General features: G+C 30.4%; 1 protein-coding gene across 2 annotated transcripts; it reads left to right on the top strand.

Moving 5' to 3' along the window:
• Window positions 1-10660: 10660 nt before the first annotated feature.
• Window positions 10661-18467, top strand: LOC149877954 (angiotensin-converting enzyme-like). Of its 2 annotated transcripts, none has more exons than XM_090073841.1 (6): window positions 10661-11588; window positions 13484-13706; window positions 16746-16969; window positions 17331-17574; window positions 17766-17888; window positions 18095-18467. In XM_090073841.1, exons 1-6 carry the CDS (start codon window positions 10763-10765, stop codon window positions 18393-18395), a joined length of 1941 nt encoding a protein of 646 aa, XP_089929967.1. In that variant the 5' UTR covers window positions 10661-10762; the 3' UTR covers window positions 18396-18467. The 2 variants fall into 2 exon arrangements, with proteins under 2 accessions (XP_089929967.1, XP_089929968.1); XM_090073842.1 differs by lacking the exon at window positions 10661-11588 and adding an exon at window positions 12386-13052.

Genomic DNA, 18467 nt, shown 5'->3' with positions numbered 1-18467 from the left:
TTATTTACACATGATTCTTCTTCTTGTGCAAGTGTCTTATGACTCATATCAACCACACATGATTCAAAACAGTTCTGAGCTATTCGATTATAAAGCCCTATAAACTCTCGATAGTTCTGCAAAGCCATTGCCTCCATTCTAGCCATCTAATTTAATTAAAAATTACAACATTACAACATTTTAACTTATCATATTTTTAAAAACAAGATCTTAAATAATGAGAAAGATAATATATGCAAGTTAAACTAACCAATGTTATTACATATTTATTTTTACCTCAACACCATCACAAAAACATTATTTTAATATATAAACAATATAAAACATTTATGTATATCAATAACAGAAAAAATAAACTCATCTGCTCATAATTGTTACCCTAAATATCTTAAGACAAGCATTTAGGATAGTAGGCTATAGGTACTTGCTATACTTATGCAGTTTTAAACTTTTAACCATTAAATCTATAATATTTTAAACTCTAAAAATTCACTTAATTATTTAAAATTTACACACTGGATTTTTTACGGAAATAGCTACTTAAGTTAATGACAAGTCTGATTTGAACCTAGCTAGACTAATTGATCTATTAAAATTTGATTTAGAGTTTGTTCAAGGGCACATACTTTTTTTGGAATTACTTGCAGGGGACTTTTTAAATAGCCTTTTTAAATTGGCAAGTAGATATTGTGTGGATTCATGTCATGATAAAACAAGAAAACGTCGCAAAAAAAGTTATCTTAGAAACTTTAAAAGTTATTTTTACTTTGTGACCTCTTCAAAAGAACAGAAAATATTCAGTAAATGATTGCTAGTCATAATTTAATGATCAGACGCTCAGACAAAATGATATGGGTCACCATAAAAAAATTGCAGCAAGCTGTGATAAAAATATTTTTCTATATTGATGAATGAAAAATAAATGAAATATATTAATTCAAATAAATGGAAAAAAAAAAGAAAAAAACAACAACAATGGAACCGGCATATCAAGTTCATTAACTTTAGTTTTTTTTGTTAGGTACGTATGGTCCACGTGCCCTTCTTTATTGAGGCAAGTCCAGATTTTAGTTAGCTATCACAATTCACTGTGAGTCAGAAAGGTAAAAAAACGGCAAAAAATTATACAACCATAAATATGTAATAAATCAATATTAGTATTCTTGGGTCAGAAAATTTAAATTTGTTATTAGAAAAAAACTTTACGCGTACCTCAGACGCATTAATGTACGCGTACGCGTTTTAGTGTTGTTTAAGCGCGCAAATAATGATTTAAATAAAAAATTAGGGTTACTTGATCCCAAATACCATACAATATCACGTATACAACATATATCACGTATTTTTTAAATTAATTATACGTGTATCTAACTCATGTACCACACACGCGTATGCTTGATAGAGTCTTTTACTCGCTCAAAAATTGATATAAATAAAAAAATTTGGGTTCCTCAAACCAAAACGCGCTCATATACTAATTAAAATAAAAAGATTTTGATTTAAAAATTAAAATACCGTATTTTCTTATCTTTCTTTTTTATGACCAAAACAAAAAAAGAAAAAACTATTATTAGCAAAAACAATTTATTAGGTCATTAAAGAAGACGAAACATTAGGGCTAAGTGTTTTCCATTTTCAGATTGGTAGGTTTTGAAACTAATGCGGTTAATGAAACGAACATTTTCAGGGTTTGTCTTCTGCTACTTCTAACTTTACCTCAAACTCGACCAGACAATTTATTTCAGCTTTAAGATGTTCATCTTCATTTCTGATCAACTTTTTCGTTTCCTTTTGATACTAGAGATGTAGGGTCTACAATAATGTGTACTAAAGGACTACTTGTTCAACCATACTGTTTACTTCATGATAATTAATTTAAGAGGAACAATAGCTGTCTTAAAAAGAATTAGCTTGTTAACTTGGGCCTCACCATTATTTGTATCAGTATATTTTTGTTTATACACCCTTTGGAGACACCATCAAACCCCCTATAAAGTGATGTACGCTTTCAAACTTTCCCCCACTCTCATCAAATATTCTCATAGAGTTTTGTCATTCAGTAAAGTTAGTATCCTTGTCAAAGTATGGTTAAATATACTCTGTAGAGGAGTTGAAGCAGATATTTCTGTTAGAACCTTGAGGATAAAATTTCTGTCTTTCATTCTTAATTTCATGAACTGAAGGATAAATATCTGCATTCTGTATTATGGATGAATTTCTGATAATTTGGTACTGTTCATCGGAAAGATCAAACATAATCTTTAAGCTCAAGCCATCTTCAACATTCATTTTAATTGAAAAAATAACCTCCATGCTTTTAACTTTTCCAGGATTTGAAGCATTTTTTTATGGTAAAAACAAAATCTTTCTTGGTAGGATCTCCAGAGGCTTTTCTTATTGACACTAATACCAATACTTCAACAGGATGCTCAGCCAACTTGGTAACGTTAAAAAACATAATCTTTAATATTTAAGTGAGTAAACTACTTTTTGAATTGGTTTGAATACCATTGATTTATTACTAAGATCTTTTTCTTCTCTCACATAGATATTCCCCCTCCTTTTTCTTTCTACCTGGACCTGCTGCAATGTCTTTTTTGTTAACTATTATTTCTTTATCCAACCAAGTTCGCTCATGTTCCAGAAGTCTTGAGAAGGTCCTTGAATGTTCAGCAATTTAGATTTGAATTTACATTTAAATATTGATCGAATTTTTATGAGATTTATGATTTCAGGTTTATCATTATTTTCATGGTCTCGACCCCCCTAATCTACAAAACTCAAGTCCGGGAGCCTCAAGTAAATTATGATAATTAATTCCTAACTCTTCTTTTCATGATAAAAATATATGCAATGAACTGTTATTCGTTTATTTTGTACGCAAGTTTTATTTTTTAAACGTTTAATTTAGGCTGTAAGCCGACAAATCATGCAATTTATGGTTTTTAAAAGTTAACATAACTTGTTTGAGCATGAGTTTTTGAATGCTGCGTTTTGAGTGATAACAAATTAGCTCTGTAGTGCTAATGTAGTGTGAAAAATGTGAAAAATCTTTGGAATGGCAATCTAAAATCAAAATGCAATGTTAAAAAATATTGTTTATAGTTACCAAATATCTTAAGCATATACCTTCAAATTGCACTTTTTAACGCGATTGAAGTTCAAAAAAACTGGGGGTTCACCAGTTTTTTTGAACTTCAATCGCGATTCCTAATGGGTTGAAAACGAAATATGATTTACTTCCCCAGAATCCGATATTTATTGATTCCAGAGTTATTAATAAACTTCTAGATTACGATTTTCAAAGTATTTCACTATATTAGGGAGTTCGTTGACTCTAAAATGATTAAACTAAACGAGGGTTTTCTTAACTAACGTCCCCAAGATTTTTAGCAAAAGCAAGTCTTTCCGCGCTATATTGGGGAGTATGATTAACCAATCAAAAGTCTTTCTGCGCTATATTGCGGAGTATGATCCAATCAAAATTTTATACAAAATTAAACATTCAGTTCACGCTTGTTTATCTAATGATGAGTTCATCTTATGATGAGTTGGGCAGATTAAAAACGATTATGATCTAGTTTTACTTAAATTTTACAGTGGTAAGCTATGGTACTTTCATCAAGAGTGTGGTACTTTATTGGTATGGTATGGTTATGCTAATGTAGTACTTTTATCAAAAAAAACCTTTGGCGGAATTGAGCTGTTAACAAAAGTCGCCAACAAAGGCGGAGTTGTTTGCTACATGAGCGTCGATCGCTCATGTAACAAATAACTCCGCCTTCGTCGGCGGCTTTTGTTAACAGTCAATCAGAAAAAATTTCAGAATCAGAAAATTTTTTTGTTAAATTCAGATAAAATTTTTATTAAAATCAGATGAAACTTTTGCGTATTTTTGTCTGGATTCACGTTTTAAATAAGAAAATATAAGGTTTCTCTTTTTCCCGCAGATATTTTATCTGAATCTTTATCACCTTAAAAATATTCAAAGATGTTTAAAAGTTTTTTTCAATCACATACAGCGCTGAACGTTGCAAAGTTCTTGAAAAGGCGCCATTACATTAACTGAAATGAAATGAAGTGATGGCTTTCGTTAAGAGGAGAATTTTTACTCATAAAAGTTGTCTAATGAAAGTTGATAATAGAAAAGTTGCCTTAGAAATGGCAGCCATGATACATCTTAAGGCGCCTTTTCCTTAGTGCTTTAGGTCCAGAGAACTCGGTCCTTGCCACAACTCATAGATCCGAATCTGTGCACACATCATAGAAACATTTATATTGTTAAGAATTAATATATCATACCAGAAAAAGACAAGCTCTTGAAAGAAAAGAATTTTAATGGAAAAGCTTGTTAAAGCCTGTTAATGAAAGAGCCTGCTAATGGCTTGCTGAATCATATTTTAATGGACGACAGCAATAAAACAATAGATTTTAAAGTAAAACAATAGATTATAAATCTTTTAGTCTGCAATGAAACTGGTGTTAGCCCGTTAATAGTGGTGAAGCCACCATTAGTCCGACGTATATCAGAACTAAAATGTTTTTCGCTACTCATCGCTTGCGTATTGTTTGCAGATAACAGGTCTGTTGTATTCCTGTTGTATTCCTGTTGTATTCCTGTTGTATTTTAGTTTAAATGATTTTCGAGATTAAACCCCAAATATTGACATGGCAAAAATTTGGACTATTTAACTTAGTCGTCTCAGGATCTCAGTTTGTCTTCAAACAAAACAAGCGATTTCCAATTTACTCGCTGTCATGTTGAGTTTAACTTAAAATAGATTAAGAAAATATAAGTTGATAAAAATGCCTGAACTTGAAGAGCATTAAAACTCTATTGATAATAGTTTTAAGTTGTAACTCTTTGCAAATGCCCCACCGACGTATACCAAATATAATTGATTAATTTCGCCAAGAAAAATAAATCTAAGTAATTTTACTGTAAAAGATACCAAATAAAAGATTTAAAAGATTTAAAAAAGATTTAAAAGATTCGTCTACAGCATCAAAGTATAAAAGAAAATAACTTCATTATCATAAAATCATAAAAGTGGTGTGGTATACAAAAAATGGTTCTTTTCTGATTTTTATTTTGAGATATTTACTTATTTTAAACAATTTCATAGCGTTTTTAAAGATTTAGACGAACGCATGTCGTGTTTAAGGATTTAGACGAACGTATGTCGTGTTTGACTTCCTTTTTAATATCAGGGTAGCAACAAGTTCATTTGCTATGGGTGCTAGCCCGACACTATAATGTATACCTTTAAGTGGTCTTCTGTATAAAAGAGAAAGGAAGTTTGGAAGGGGGTAATAGGGTAACTTGCTTTAGATATTATAAACAAAACCTTAACCACAGGAACAAAACTAATATCAAATCTCTTGCAACGTATTTTTTTACAATGGATGATGAAACTCTAAAAACAATCATGAAAGTACATGACAACTTGCTCAATGTCAACGCTCTTACACTCGCCACTCAACGCTCTTACACTCGCCACTCGCGTTGCTGCTTTTCTGAGCTCGCTTCACCTGCTCTCCTAAATCGCCTCGCTCGATATCAACACAATTGGTGTCCCAATGTCGCACCATCAAATCCCACCGATAGTGTATTACCTATCATTGCACGCACTTCTTCGCTGCACGCTCAATTTCATCGTTAACCCGACATCTGCTCCCGCAATATTGATGATATCAGCGCTGAAAAAGGTATGCAAAGCTGAAATCTCTATTGTATCATTAGACTTAGTAGAAGCTTTAAAAGCAAATAGGTATTCAAACAACCAGTGACATTAAAATATTTGTTTCAAACATTACAGATGATTTATTTTGAATGTTACTTTTGAAATGAGAGCTGCTGATTTTATGATAGCTGCCAATTGGTTGAAATGTAATGCAGCAAAGAGTATCAATGAACCAGCATGCAACGCAAGCATTAAATCTGAAAGCATAAAATCTGATCAGCTGAACCAATTAGAACGCGCATTGCATTTTTATATTTTACTTTTCAACGCGAAAGCAAATAAGTCCATGGGAAAGGTAATTTGTAATATAAATTTTGAAATTTTTGAAAAAACAAAAGTAAATCAAAGTTGCATTATTCTTTTTTAGCATGTGTCCTCCATACAGGAGATCAGCGGAAGTTTTTTTATATTGTCATAGAAGGAACAAAAGCATGCTTGAATATCTAAATGCATGTTTGGATGATATCTATTTTTTGATATACATAAAAAAAAAAGGGCAGGCATTCTTTGAGGTATTGTATTTTTATTCTTAATAGATTTTCAGAAATATTATAAATAATTCTAATAAATATACTCTTTGGTTGATGAACACCTTGATTTACACACAATTCAAATATTCTTGAATAGAGCTCCAGGCCATTAATTCATAAAGCTGCGGCCATACTTGGTCGCAATTGATGGATAGCTTTTATTGTTTACTTTTCATGAAGTAAGTAAATTTTTTAATCAGAAAATAAGTTCATTTACTTTTTGGCTTTAAAAATAGTTTAGAGTTAGGGCAAACGGACCTTTTAATTGCTACGTCTTATTGAGAGCCAATTTTTAGCCTTGTATCTACCACATTTTAAAATTGGAACAACGAGTAGTTGTTTGGGACAACGAGTAGTTGTTTTAATTTTTATGTTTTACTTAATCTATCTTTAGTAATAATTTCCAAAAATTATTAAATTAATTTACTCAAATTTTATTGAGATTTTTTGTTGTTGTGGTGAAATTTGTGTCATAAAAAAACGTGCCTTATTTAAAATGCAAGCTTACACCGATTGCAATTTTAACTCATTATGAGTCACATATTTTTATTTAAAAAACGACGTGCCATAAGGAAATGACTCGTCGTATCTACATCATCGTTCTTATTTAAAAACAAGAAAAAAACAACTAAAACCAAAAATGCATGTTCATTAAATATGAGAGTGCTGTACCACCATCTATTGCTGATGGTACAGTGTTTCCGCATTTAACAACTAAATCTAGTGCTACAACACAAAACTACGAGATCTATTCGTTCATCAACGGCAAAAGTTGGAGCGCCTACCAGACTGGATAGATTAAACAAGAGGTTGAATATCTTTGGCTCGCAAAGGCTTTTTTTACCAACATTGGTAACAATAGAGTTGACGGGTTCTCAAAACTCAAGATAATTCTAAATTAAATATATTGTCGTTATGGAGACGGTTTAAATCACAAATTTAAAAAAACTACCAACTTTGTAATGAAGGATTTAAATTACAATGCGAAAAATCGTTTAACGAATCGTTAAATCGTTTAGGTTACGTTTAACTACTCCATACGTAATTATTATGTTTAGTTATCAGATTGTTAACCCACTAAATAATCAGTGTCAAACAAAACCATTGTGAATCAGTCGTCGATTGAATCCATTTTGAATCAATCATTAAATGAATCGGCCGTTTGTCTTGTAATTAATGAAAAGATTACTGATACAAAAAATACAAAGCGAGTGACTGAATTGGCTCCGGTTATTGATGATAACAGTAATGGTTTGACCAAATATTCATGTTGTCATGTTGACATGACAACATGGAAGTAATATTTTTAACAGACTTTTGCTTTTAATTGTAATCATTTGCCATCTCATGGCTGCTTTAAGAATATAAATATGCAAACTCAGGTTTTCGATTTTTTTTTGTTATATTAAGCAATTAGAAAAGTTACTGTCATAAGTTCGAAAAAAGAGGTAAAGCTGAAGCCAAACTGAAATTTGATCCATTTTCTCAAAAGATATTTTTATTGCCAGAAAAGTTGGTTTAGTCAAAAAAAAGTTCATACGAGAAGACTTGCTAAGTTCATACGAGAAGACTTGACCAACAAGAGAAGACTTGACCAACAAGAGCAGACTTGCTAAGGAAGTATGATTATCTCTGTGAAATGCTGGACCTCTGGTCGAAACTTTGTTGCCTCTCACCAAGCGGATTTTGTTGTTAGAGTACAAGATAAACAGGAAAATAACTAGCCAGCAGTTTTTGGGTTCAGTGGAGCAGCATAGTATCAGTGCTACAACCATTGTGTCAGGCGTCATCTTGTCCAGTCAAGACTCGCCGCTCACTGATTGAGGAAGAAGTCTTTATTGATCAATAAGTAAAGACCTAAACGTCTCCAGAGGTTCATGGATCACCAGTATAGGGTTGCTGCTAATTAGAGCAATTAAGGTCATTAGGTAAATTGAGTGACTTAAGTCTGTTTTATATCCTTTTATCGGATTATCACACTTTTTTGATATTTTTACCTCATACGGTTTTTATTGTAATTTTTTCTTTCGTTTTGGTCAGCGAGCAAGAAATTCTTTCGTTTTGGTCAGCGAGCAAGAAATTCTTTCGTTTTGGTCAGCGAGCAAGAAATTATAAATCAATTAGATTGCGCCTGACTCAACCGCTAGAAACCTTAATATCATGCTGCTCCAATTTTTTTTTTTTAATCTGCTTAACTTTTTGCTTATTGTTCAGCGGTGTTTTTCCTGCGCTCCACCATCGAAATTTGTTTGGTATCGGAAAATGTAACCAAGTTTCTGACTGGAGGTCCAGCGCTTTTGAAGCACTGTCAGTCTCAAATCAAGCTTTCTCTTGGACGTTATGAGCTGCTTTCTGAGTGAGACCAACTTTCTTGGCAATCTCCCTTTGAGAGAATTCATAATGATTTAGTAGGGCTCCATTGTGTCTTCTCGGACTGGGGTCAGTGACTTTGCCTATTGATGAGCATCAAAAAATGCTTAGTACACAAAAAACTGTCCCACAGTAGAAAAATAACAGTAGAAAAATGATAATAAATGTCATTCGAATGGCGTATCTTCAGACAACCTGCACATTTGTACAAAAGATAAAAAACCAGACAAACCAGGCAAACCAGGCAAACCAGACAAACCAGACAAACCAGACAAACCAGACAAACAAACTAAAAATCATAAAACTTTTGATAAACTGGTTAAAATCGCAAAACTTTTGTAATTTTTTACAAATAAAAATAAACACTATTTATATATATTTATATATATATATATATATATTAAACATATTTATATATATTAAACATATTTATATATATTAAACATATTTATATATATTAAACATATTTATATATATTAAACATATTTATATATATTAAACATATTTATATATATTGAACATATTTATATATATTAAACATATTTATATATATTAAACATATTTATATATATTAAACATATTTATATATATTAAACATATTTATATATATTAAACACTATTTATGTATATTAAACATATTTATATATATTAAACATATTTATATATATTAAACATATTTACATATATATATTGCTGACTTTATCTAAATATGATAAAAAAACAAAAAAAAGATATTAGTAACTAAGTTTATGAATAAAAAGAATTAGTGATGTAGTCTATAGAATTGTAAAGGGTTGGTCTGAATTGTATGTTGATAGACCTTTACAACATCGATGTAGGCACGTTACATACAAAAAGAACAAACTGGAATAAGAGTAAATCATTTAGCTTCAAACACAATTATTTAAAGAAATATTTGAATTTTTTAAATTTCATTTTATTGAGAATTTTTTGTATAATATAAATTTTTAAAGTTGAGAAAAAATATTTAAAAAAATGATTTTTATGGGAAAAAAGAACAGATTACTTTTCTCCTTTTGATGAAATTTTGGGGACAAGTTAAACTTTGATAACAATTAAAATTTTGTTATTAAGAAAATTAGGCTAAATCAATTATTAATAAAAATAAACTTATTAGATAGTAAATATTAAAAACACAAACGATTAATTAGTAAAATTTGAGTTGTTTCATGGTCAAAAGCTGGTCTCCGGTATTTTTTCATGCAGAGAAGTTCTTCACCAATTTTTTATTTTTTAAATAAACGCAATTTACAACCCCCCCCCCCCCCCCTAAGACTTTTAACTAGATACTTCAAATTTATATTACATGTAGTTTTAAGTTGGCAATTCTTCTTCCCAATCCCAGAAATCGGTTCGGTGCGCTCGTGTGCCACTCCAGCTGAAAATGCATTATTTGCTTAAACTTTAAAATTTGGGTGGATTTTGGTTCATTGAAAGTTTCCTCCTCCAAGGCCACCCTAAATCGTTACATGATCTCCACCATGTTTTGACGTTTAAAAAGTTCACACATTCCCCGACCTTTCTTCAAATATATTGGCTCGTTTTATCACAAAATGAACTCTCTGGCGCACCGTTTTCATTTTGAAAGCATGAAGTTGTTAGCGTTTGTTATTAAATTTATATTTTATTTGGTCACATAACTTAAATATGTTTTCTTAAAAGCTCCGGTCTTTTTGTTTTCTCTATTTGTAAAAATTTATTTCTTTGTTCATGGCATTGTTTTTTTAATAACTCATTATCTAAAGCAGAATTCTAACAATTGGTTCATCAAAATCTTATGAAAATATTACCATATGTAACAATGTAACAATCTTGACTGGATTTCCATTCAACAGTTAATGTTTGATTTAAGGCTTAAGAGGACTTCTCTCTCTCCTACAATTTCATAAAGATGATAAACAAGAGTTTCATATACGTTTTGCTTTGATTTGCAGGTTTTAATAACGGGAGAGAACGTTTTGACACAAAGTGTAACTTGACCCAATTTAATGCATTGCAAAATAGTCCAGCAGCTAAATTGCTTGCTGTTGTTAACTTCGTTATAACTGTTTGAAACGCATTGCAGGGTGTCCTAAAAAACAATTTTTAGGACGCAACATGATGCTAGCAGTTTTTTTTGCGCTACTTTTTGGATGCAATGCACAGCAGAATGCAACCGATTTTCTTAAAGAATACAATGAGAAGTCAAAAATAATTGAATATAACTATGCCGAAGCATCTTTTATAAAAGCCACCAACATCACTGATTATAACACAAAGCAAGCTGAAGCTGCCTCTATTGAATACAGTAAAATTATGAAAGAAATCCGTCAAAATGCTTCAAAAATCGACCTTAAGAACGCTGACGCTGACACAAAAAGACAGTTTGAAATGCTCCTTACCAATATGGAGCCAAATAATACTGAAATAATGGAGAACATCACTGTAATTGCAGGAGAGATGGAGAATATTTACAGTACCGCTACTATTCCTAACAACCAATCTATTATTAAAACGATAATTTCCAAAAACGATAGGCTTAGCCTTGATGAGCATCTTAAAAAAATAATTGCAGAATCGCGAGACTCAGAAGAGCTGCTCTACGTCTGGGAAGAATGGCGTAAAAGCGTTGGACCACCGCTTCGCAATTTATACACGGAATTTGTAAGACTTAACAATATCGGAGCTAGGGAGAACGGATACAAAGATGCGGGAGATTATAAAAGAAAGGTTTATGAAATCGATAGCTTGGAAGAAGTTGTGGAAAATTTTTGGGAAGAGCTCAAACCGTTTTACCAAGAGGTGCATGCATATGTGAGGTATAAGCTGGCTGCTCGGTATCCAAAGTTAGTCAAAGATGGAGAGCCGATTCCAGCCCATCTGTTGGGTGATATGTGGGCACAGTCTTGGGCAAACGTATTTGATTTAGTCATACCTTATCCAGGTAAATATGTTTAAATAGTGCTGTAGAAAAGTAATATATTTCCGTAAATTTTTCATTTACTTCCGTTCAGTTTTGAACTATCTATGCATACTTGTGAATGTTTTCATAGATGTGTAAAACTTCTAAGTCACCCAGATTGTTAAAGTCACTCCACTTGATTATACTTAAGATTAATACTTTCTGTAAACTCATTTAACAAATGGATGTATCGAAATTGAACTCGATTTTATTTGCTTTAAATGATAAGTTTTCTGGTCGTATAATGAATAAGTTAAAAAAAGATAACTGATTTGGAAAGCCCGTTGAGTTTGAAAACATTTGACAACTTAGGTCAACACCATAGCTGTATTACCAACTTTATTTACTTTTTATGTTAATGTTAGTTGCTAATTAGGTTTTAATTGAACATGTATGAGACTGTGTTGCGAATATTTTTAAAAAAGTTCTTTTATCATAGAATTAAAAAATATTCAAGTGATGTAATGACTGATTAATCATTACAATTAGTTTTTGATTCTATCGATTAAAAGTCAAAAATGGGAAATATCTAGAAATATCTCATACACCAAATTTATTAACTTCACGTAACAAAAGCGGAGACACGCGATGAAATTCAATACGTTTGAAAAACGTGTGATTGCTGATCTGTTGTTGTATTGCACATCGTCTATAATATTTAATTCAATACGTCAATCTGCTATTGACCAATCAAATAAAATGTTTTTCAAACTACAATTTATTTTTAGTCGTGGTTTTCAGTATTTATCGTATTTTTTGGACATTTTACAAGTTAGATCCGAGTTGAATGAGATTCAATCGGGTTGAGTTGAATCAACATATTTTTAAACCGTCAAATAACAATACGAAAATGTCGACCTACAATAATATTATCAAGTTTCAATTTCCTTCATATATATTTGATTTCACACTCTGTCAAATTTTCATTTCGAACGACAACTTTAACAAATACACTTAGCCAATTATTAACAAATTGTTACTTTGGTTGAAAACAAAATATGTAGATAAACGTTTGCAATAAAATGAGTAGGTCATAATTAGTGACGATGTAAGTTTTACATGAAAAAAGTTATCGGTTGAAACCTGAATTATGTTAACAATTTAATTTAAAAGTAGGCTTTAATACTGTTGACCGATTCTTTTAGCATTTTGTCCAGTAAACTATTTTTTATCCCTCAGATTTACAATTCTGAATAAAACATTAGTGTAACCAACTAAATGTTATTTGCGCGGCCATAAAACACTAGTTATAAGTATTTTTCAACTCAAAAGTGTCATCCTCTTCTTCCAGAATAAAGTGAGTTTATGAATTTCGTATACATTTCAACCGTTATTTGTTTCTTGACTTACAAAAGTAACAACTTAATGTGTGGATATGTTAAACACCATCAACAAGTTAGTAAATATGTGAACTCCTTGTTCAGACATCTAGCACAGGAGTGAAAGGTATGCATAATATTTTGGATAAAAAAATACATAAGTTTTCCATATTATGGTCAATAAAAGTTAAGGATTAATATGGGAAACATACTTAAATAGAAAAAAAAAATCATAGAAGAATAACATTTAGTAAAGTAGATTTGCAAGTTGAAGCCATCAATGCTAATTCAAATATCTCTTAGCCTTTATTATGTAGCAAACTTATAATTTATACTCTCACTAAATAATAATTTTGAACTGGAATCAGTATTTAAGGTTTTTTTTTGTGAATTGTAACACATAAGCATGAGAAACTTGAGGGTAACATGGTTATAATTGTTTTAAAAGTCTTCTGAGTTTACTATGGCTTTTGTCTGCAATTAAAATTTTCTAATTGTTTTTCCCTAAATTGTTACATTTTCAAAATTTACAATCATATCTGCATCATTTTATTTTAGGTGAACCAAGCCTTGATGTTACCAGTGAATTAAAGAAACAGAACTATAGTTATCTTGAAATGTTCAAAAAAGCAGAAACATTTTTTACTTCCCTTGGTTGGCCATCATTGCCAAATAGTTTTTGGGAAAAATCAATGTTTGTGAAGCCAAATAACCGCAATGTAACGTGTCATGCTTCTGCATGGGACTTTTCAATTATTAAAGATGGAAGTAAAGATGTTAGGCAAGTCTTTATCTCTTAGATTCTTACAATTATAGCATATTCTGTATATATAGTATATTATCATCTGATTATCAACTAAAAAGAGCACTGGATCTATGACTTGTGGAAGCAATTAGTAAGATGTAAATGAAGATTATATATAGCACTTTTTTGTATATGTACTGCATAAACCAGGTGAAAGGTTGCACTTGAAAAATTTTTTTTGTTAAAATGAGCATGATTTTCCTAAATTTCCAAAATAACCTTCTTTTGTGCTGAAGAAAAAACATGTTGAAATACAATTTTTTTTTTTTTTTTTTTTTTGTAAACTTACATTTTTGCACAAACATTTTTATTGAAAAAGAGATTAAACCAGATGTTGCACTTATGACTCATAATAGGATGTAAACTAGGAATGTACATAAAAGCTTCTTTATACTTCGGGGTAGAGTTTTGAAATATGCTTTCAAAAAATGTAACTCTTTAAAACTCAAATCACAACTCTATAGAGCTGCAGTTGTATGAAATTTGCTTTTGACTGGATACAAAAAAAAAGATTTGAACAAATTGTTTTTTGGTTCTTTCCAAATGAGAATGGCATTTAAATAAAGCCAAGCTGTTGTCTTGGTATAAGCCAAAATAAACCTGTTGTAATGTTGCCATAGTTGGAAATTACCAACAAGATCACAAAACCTTGTGCCATCAAAAGCCTCCATGGTGGCATCAGACAAACCACTTCTGTTGTTCAGAAATGTTATTTGGATTTTTTTTTGTGTGTGTATTAATTGATGAGAAGTTAATATTATCAAAAAAAAAAAGAAAAATGATTAAGGTACAATTCATTAGTTCTCTTAAACCAATTTGTTGTATTGTGAATTGGAGGATCGGTTGAGTTGGATTAGTTGAGGATGAGTATGATACTGACTTTAGATTTTTTTGTAGATTTTGTATACTTTTACTGATTCTAAAAATATCTTTTTTTGCTGGATTTGTTAACCAGACTGTTGGGCTGTTTCGAAAGTTTTCTTTGTTTAAAAAACAGATGATTCATGTATATTTAACCCATAGCGCAATAATAAACTGCACAAGTTATTTTTTTGATCTTTGACTTTGCTGCAACAGTGCAATGGCTGCATCATAATTGCATTCAGATAATTGATCAACTAGTTACAAACAATATTTTTTCTGACAATTAAAACATCTGGTTTTATTAACTACACCAATTAGAAAGGGAAATAGCTTTAAAGAGACAAAATGAAGACATCCCCAAAATATTACCCTTACTTTTGTACATTTTTCTCTAATATAGCTAAGTCAATAGACTTACTAATTCAAACCTTTTCTTAACTTTGCTTTAAATTATCCAGTGGATTTAATTTTATAAAAAAAGAATAAAGGAAAATCATGTGGTATTGCAAGTCCTAATGTAACCATCATACCTCCTACCCTTTCTGATGTGCATAATTTAATGTCAAAGTAAAGCTTAGAGATTAATCACCAGCTTTAACATTGGTGCAAAAATTATGGATTGGTTGTAAAGGTGAAAATTCCAAATGATTTGAGCCATGTAATGATGCAGAAGATGTGGCATTCATGTACAATATAATCAAAAGTTTAGTTACTCAATATGGTTAAGTCATTTTAAGAGAAATCACTATAAAACTCTGTATGATTTATCTAGGCCTGCTGTTCTCCGTATGGTCCATCTTGATTTTTTTGCGATAGCAAATCAATGGAATCAAAATGATAATATTTAGGTCCATAACAATTTGTGTTTTTAACTAAGTTTAGTATTACTCTGCTAAATAACATTAAACTACCAGATGGAAAAGATCAGTCTATCTTTGGTTATATTATTGTGTTGATCAGATATTATCCGATCTGATCAACACAATAATAGCCATTTTAACCGTGATAAAATAAAAGTTGACAAAAATCAAATGAAATTTAGAATATTTCTTTAAAAAAAAAAATTCGACTTAAATCACACTGAGAGTGAGTTGCAACTGATTATTGACAAATATTAATTTTGGAAGCTGTAAAATTCTCTATATTTAAATAATCTAACATTATATCTAATATAATAATAATCTAAAAGTTATTTATTTATTACTTATTTTATATTTAATTACATTTTATATTTATTATTATTATTTATTTTATATTTAAATAATAAAATTTAAATAATCATTTAATAGTTGTACAACTGTTGATCATCATGAATAATTGCATCAAAATCTAACTAAACATATTTGTTGTGGCCCTGAGAAAGCAATCAAAGCAGTTTTGTTCTTTTAGCAGCAAGAATCATCTTTTGATAGATCTTTTAAGTAACTGATGCACTAATTAGCCAAGACTAAGTTAAAGTTTATGATAATTATTTACTTTACTAAATAGAAAAAGTACTTTTTAAATCAGTAGCTGATTTTAATGAATACACCCTGTTTTGTGATTTTAATGAATACACCCTGTCTTGTGTTAGCCTGAAAGCATAAACCAACCACAAGTTTATTTCTGAAGTTCAAATGCAAAATAGGGTTGTTTAGTGTTCCTGGTAGTAAACATTTTCACCAGCCTGTGAGAACTTTTGTGAGGTAATAACAAAGTTTTCTGTAAGTGGTAAGAGAGTACTGATAATTAGCTGGGTTAAAATTGCTTAAGAATTAAATTTTTTAATCTTTGATGTCTGTTAAACTCATGAGGACGCAATGTAAACAAGTCTTTATGTGCATCAAACTGCTGTCAAAGTCTACACTTGACATGCATCCAAAGGTTTTTAACGTTTTGTGAATGAACAGAAAGAAAGTTGCTTAATTTAATTTTACACTTAATTAGAATATTGATAAAAAGGTGTGTGATGTAAACTTTTAGAAAGCCAGATACCTAATCACTGCTAAGGGAACCAAAGTTTGTTTGGCTTACAAATGAATGAATAATTTTTTCTGTAACAAAAACAGTTTCAATGTATATACTGCTTATTTATTTTAATAAATAAAATTTTTTTTTAATAAATAAAAATTTATATCTGTATAAACATTAAAATGAGATAATTATATGCAGAGTGAAAATGTGCACTGAAGTAACACAAGATGATTTCAATACCATCCATCATGAGCTTGGTCACATTTACTACTACTTATTGTACTGGCATCAACCTGCTTTATATAGAACAGGAGCAAATCCTGGTTTCCATGAAGCAGTAGGTGACACATTGGTTCTCTCAGTTCAAACACCTGACCATTTAAAAGAAATTGAAATACTAAGCAACGTATCAAGCTCAGAAAGTATGAATTATTTTAAAGTAATTTTTTTTGCAGTTTATGCTTCCTGCTCAATCTTTTTCTTTTTTATCTCCAAAAGTTGCTCACCAATTTCATGATTAAACTCAAGTATTCCGCCCTAATAATCATTCGCAGCATTTACTTTTGTATAGTTTTAGTAGTTTATTATTTTTTATGAACTATTGATATTATTTCCTTTTTTTTTTTTTTTTTTTTTTTCTGTAAATTAAATCTCTATTTTGATTTCTTGTAAAAAATATTAATGCAGTTCCTTTCATAAATAATGCTTCAAATATTACAATCTGGATTAAAGTAGCCATAAAAATTTGCTTCTTTGAAATATTTGAAATGATGCTTTTTTTAGATGCAGATATTAATTTTCTTCTTAAAACTGCAATGGAAAGAATTGCCTTTTTACCTTTTGGTTATCTCATGGATAAATGGATGTGGGGGGTTTATGGGGGAGAAATAAAGCCATCAGAATATAACAAAAAATGGTGGGAATTGAGGCTAAAATACCAAGGTGTTACACCTTTAAGCGTTCGTGGTGAAGAGTTTTTTGATCCTGGGGCAAAGTATCATATTCCTGCAGACACATCGTATATCAGGTAACTTCTTTTGTTTTTAATCTATATAGTTTTAATTTGTGCAAGTGTTTTTATGTTTGTTTATTTTTTAATTTTTAGCTTTAACAAGTTTAAGTAGAGTTGTTTTATAATTGTTTACCTCGTCTATGATTGGTCAAAATTTGTCAGAATTGGTTTTTTAAAAAAAAATAGTAGTTTTGATTCTTTTATAGATATTTCTTTGCTCACATTCTTCAGTTTACATTTCATAAACATGCTTGCATAGCAGCAAACAATACAAAACCTCTCCACAAGTGCTCAATATACGATTCTAAAGAGGCAGGCAGAGCTTTCGGGTAGATATATTTGCAATTTATTTTTAGCATAAAAGTTACATAAACTATAAAATATCTGTAAACTGTTTGTCAATTGTTAACTAACGTAAAGTGTCTTTTGAAAGTAAATCTTGTCTTTTATGAGTAAAGCTTTTACCTCCCTCTAATTTTGATGGGCCTTTGTTTTTTTGATTGTCTATTTTTTTTTTTTTTTTGTTTTATTTTAGGGATGTGTTGGCACTAGGAAAAAGCAAGACATGGCAAGTTGCTTTAAAACAGTTGACAGGATCTGAGAAGCTTTCTGCTGATGCGATCAAAGAGTACTTCCTTCCGTTACAAAAATGGTTAGAGTCAGAAAGAATTAAAAACAAATACACCCTCGGCTGGGAAGGTGAAACACCTTCCACAGCACCTCCCACAGCACCTCCAAAAACACCTCACAACAACACCTCCAGCATTACTCAACAATCTACCATATTATTACTTGTAGTTTTATTGTCTCAGTTTTTTATTTCAAAATTTTGTTAGTTGATGTCTGCTGTTTTTGTATTTAAAAAAAGCATCAACATTTTATATTAAAGAATAAAATTCTTATAAAAA

The sequence above is a fragment of the Hydra viridissima genome, unplaced genomic scaffold (genome assembly GCF_058129835.1).
Source record: "Hydra viridissima isolate aposymbiotic clone 2 unplaced genomic scaffold, HvirCarnegie_v1 scaffold_16, whole genome shotgun sequence".
Taxonomy (NCBI): domain Eukaryota; kingdom Metazoa; phylum Cnidaria; class Hydrozoa; order Anthoathecata; family Hydridae; genus Hydra; species Hydra viridissima.
This window is presented reverse-complemented; position numbering and strand designations above follow the sequence as displayed.

Coding starts and splice junctions, on each gene's coding strand:
- LOC149877954 (XM_090073841.1), top strand. CDS start 10,763: ATGATGCTAGCAGTTTTTTTTGCGCTACTTTTTGGATGCAATGCACAG. Junction 16,970..17,330: donor CAACGTATCAAGCTCAGAAA/GTATGAATTATT, acceptor TGCTTTTTTTAG/ATGCAGATATTAATTTTCTT. Junction 17,889..18,094: donor GAGGCAGGCAGAGCTTTCGG/GTAGATATATTT, acceptor GTTTTATTTTAG/GGATGTGTTGGCACTAGGAA.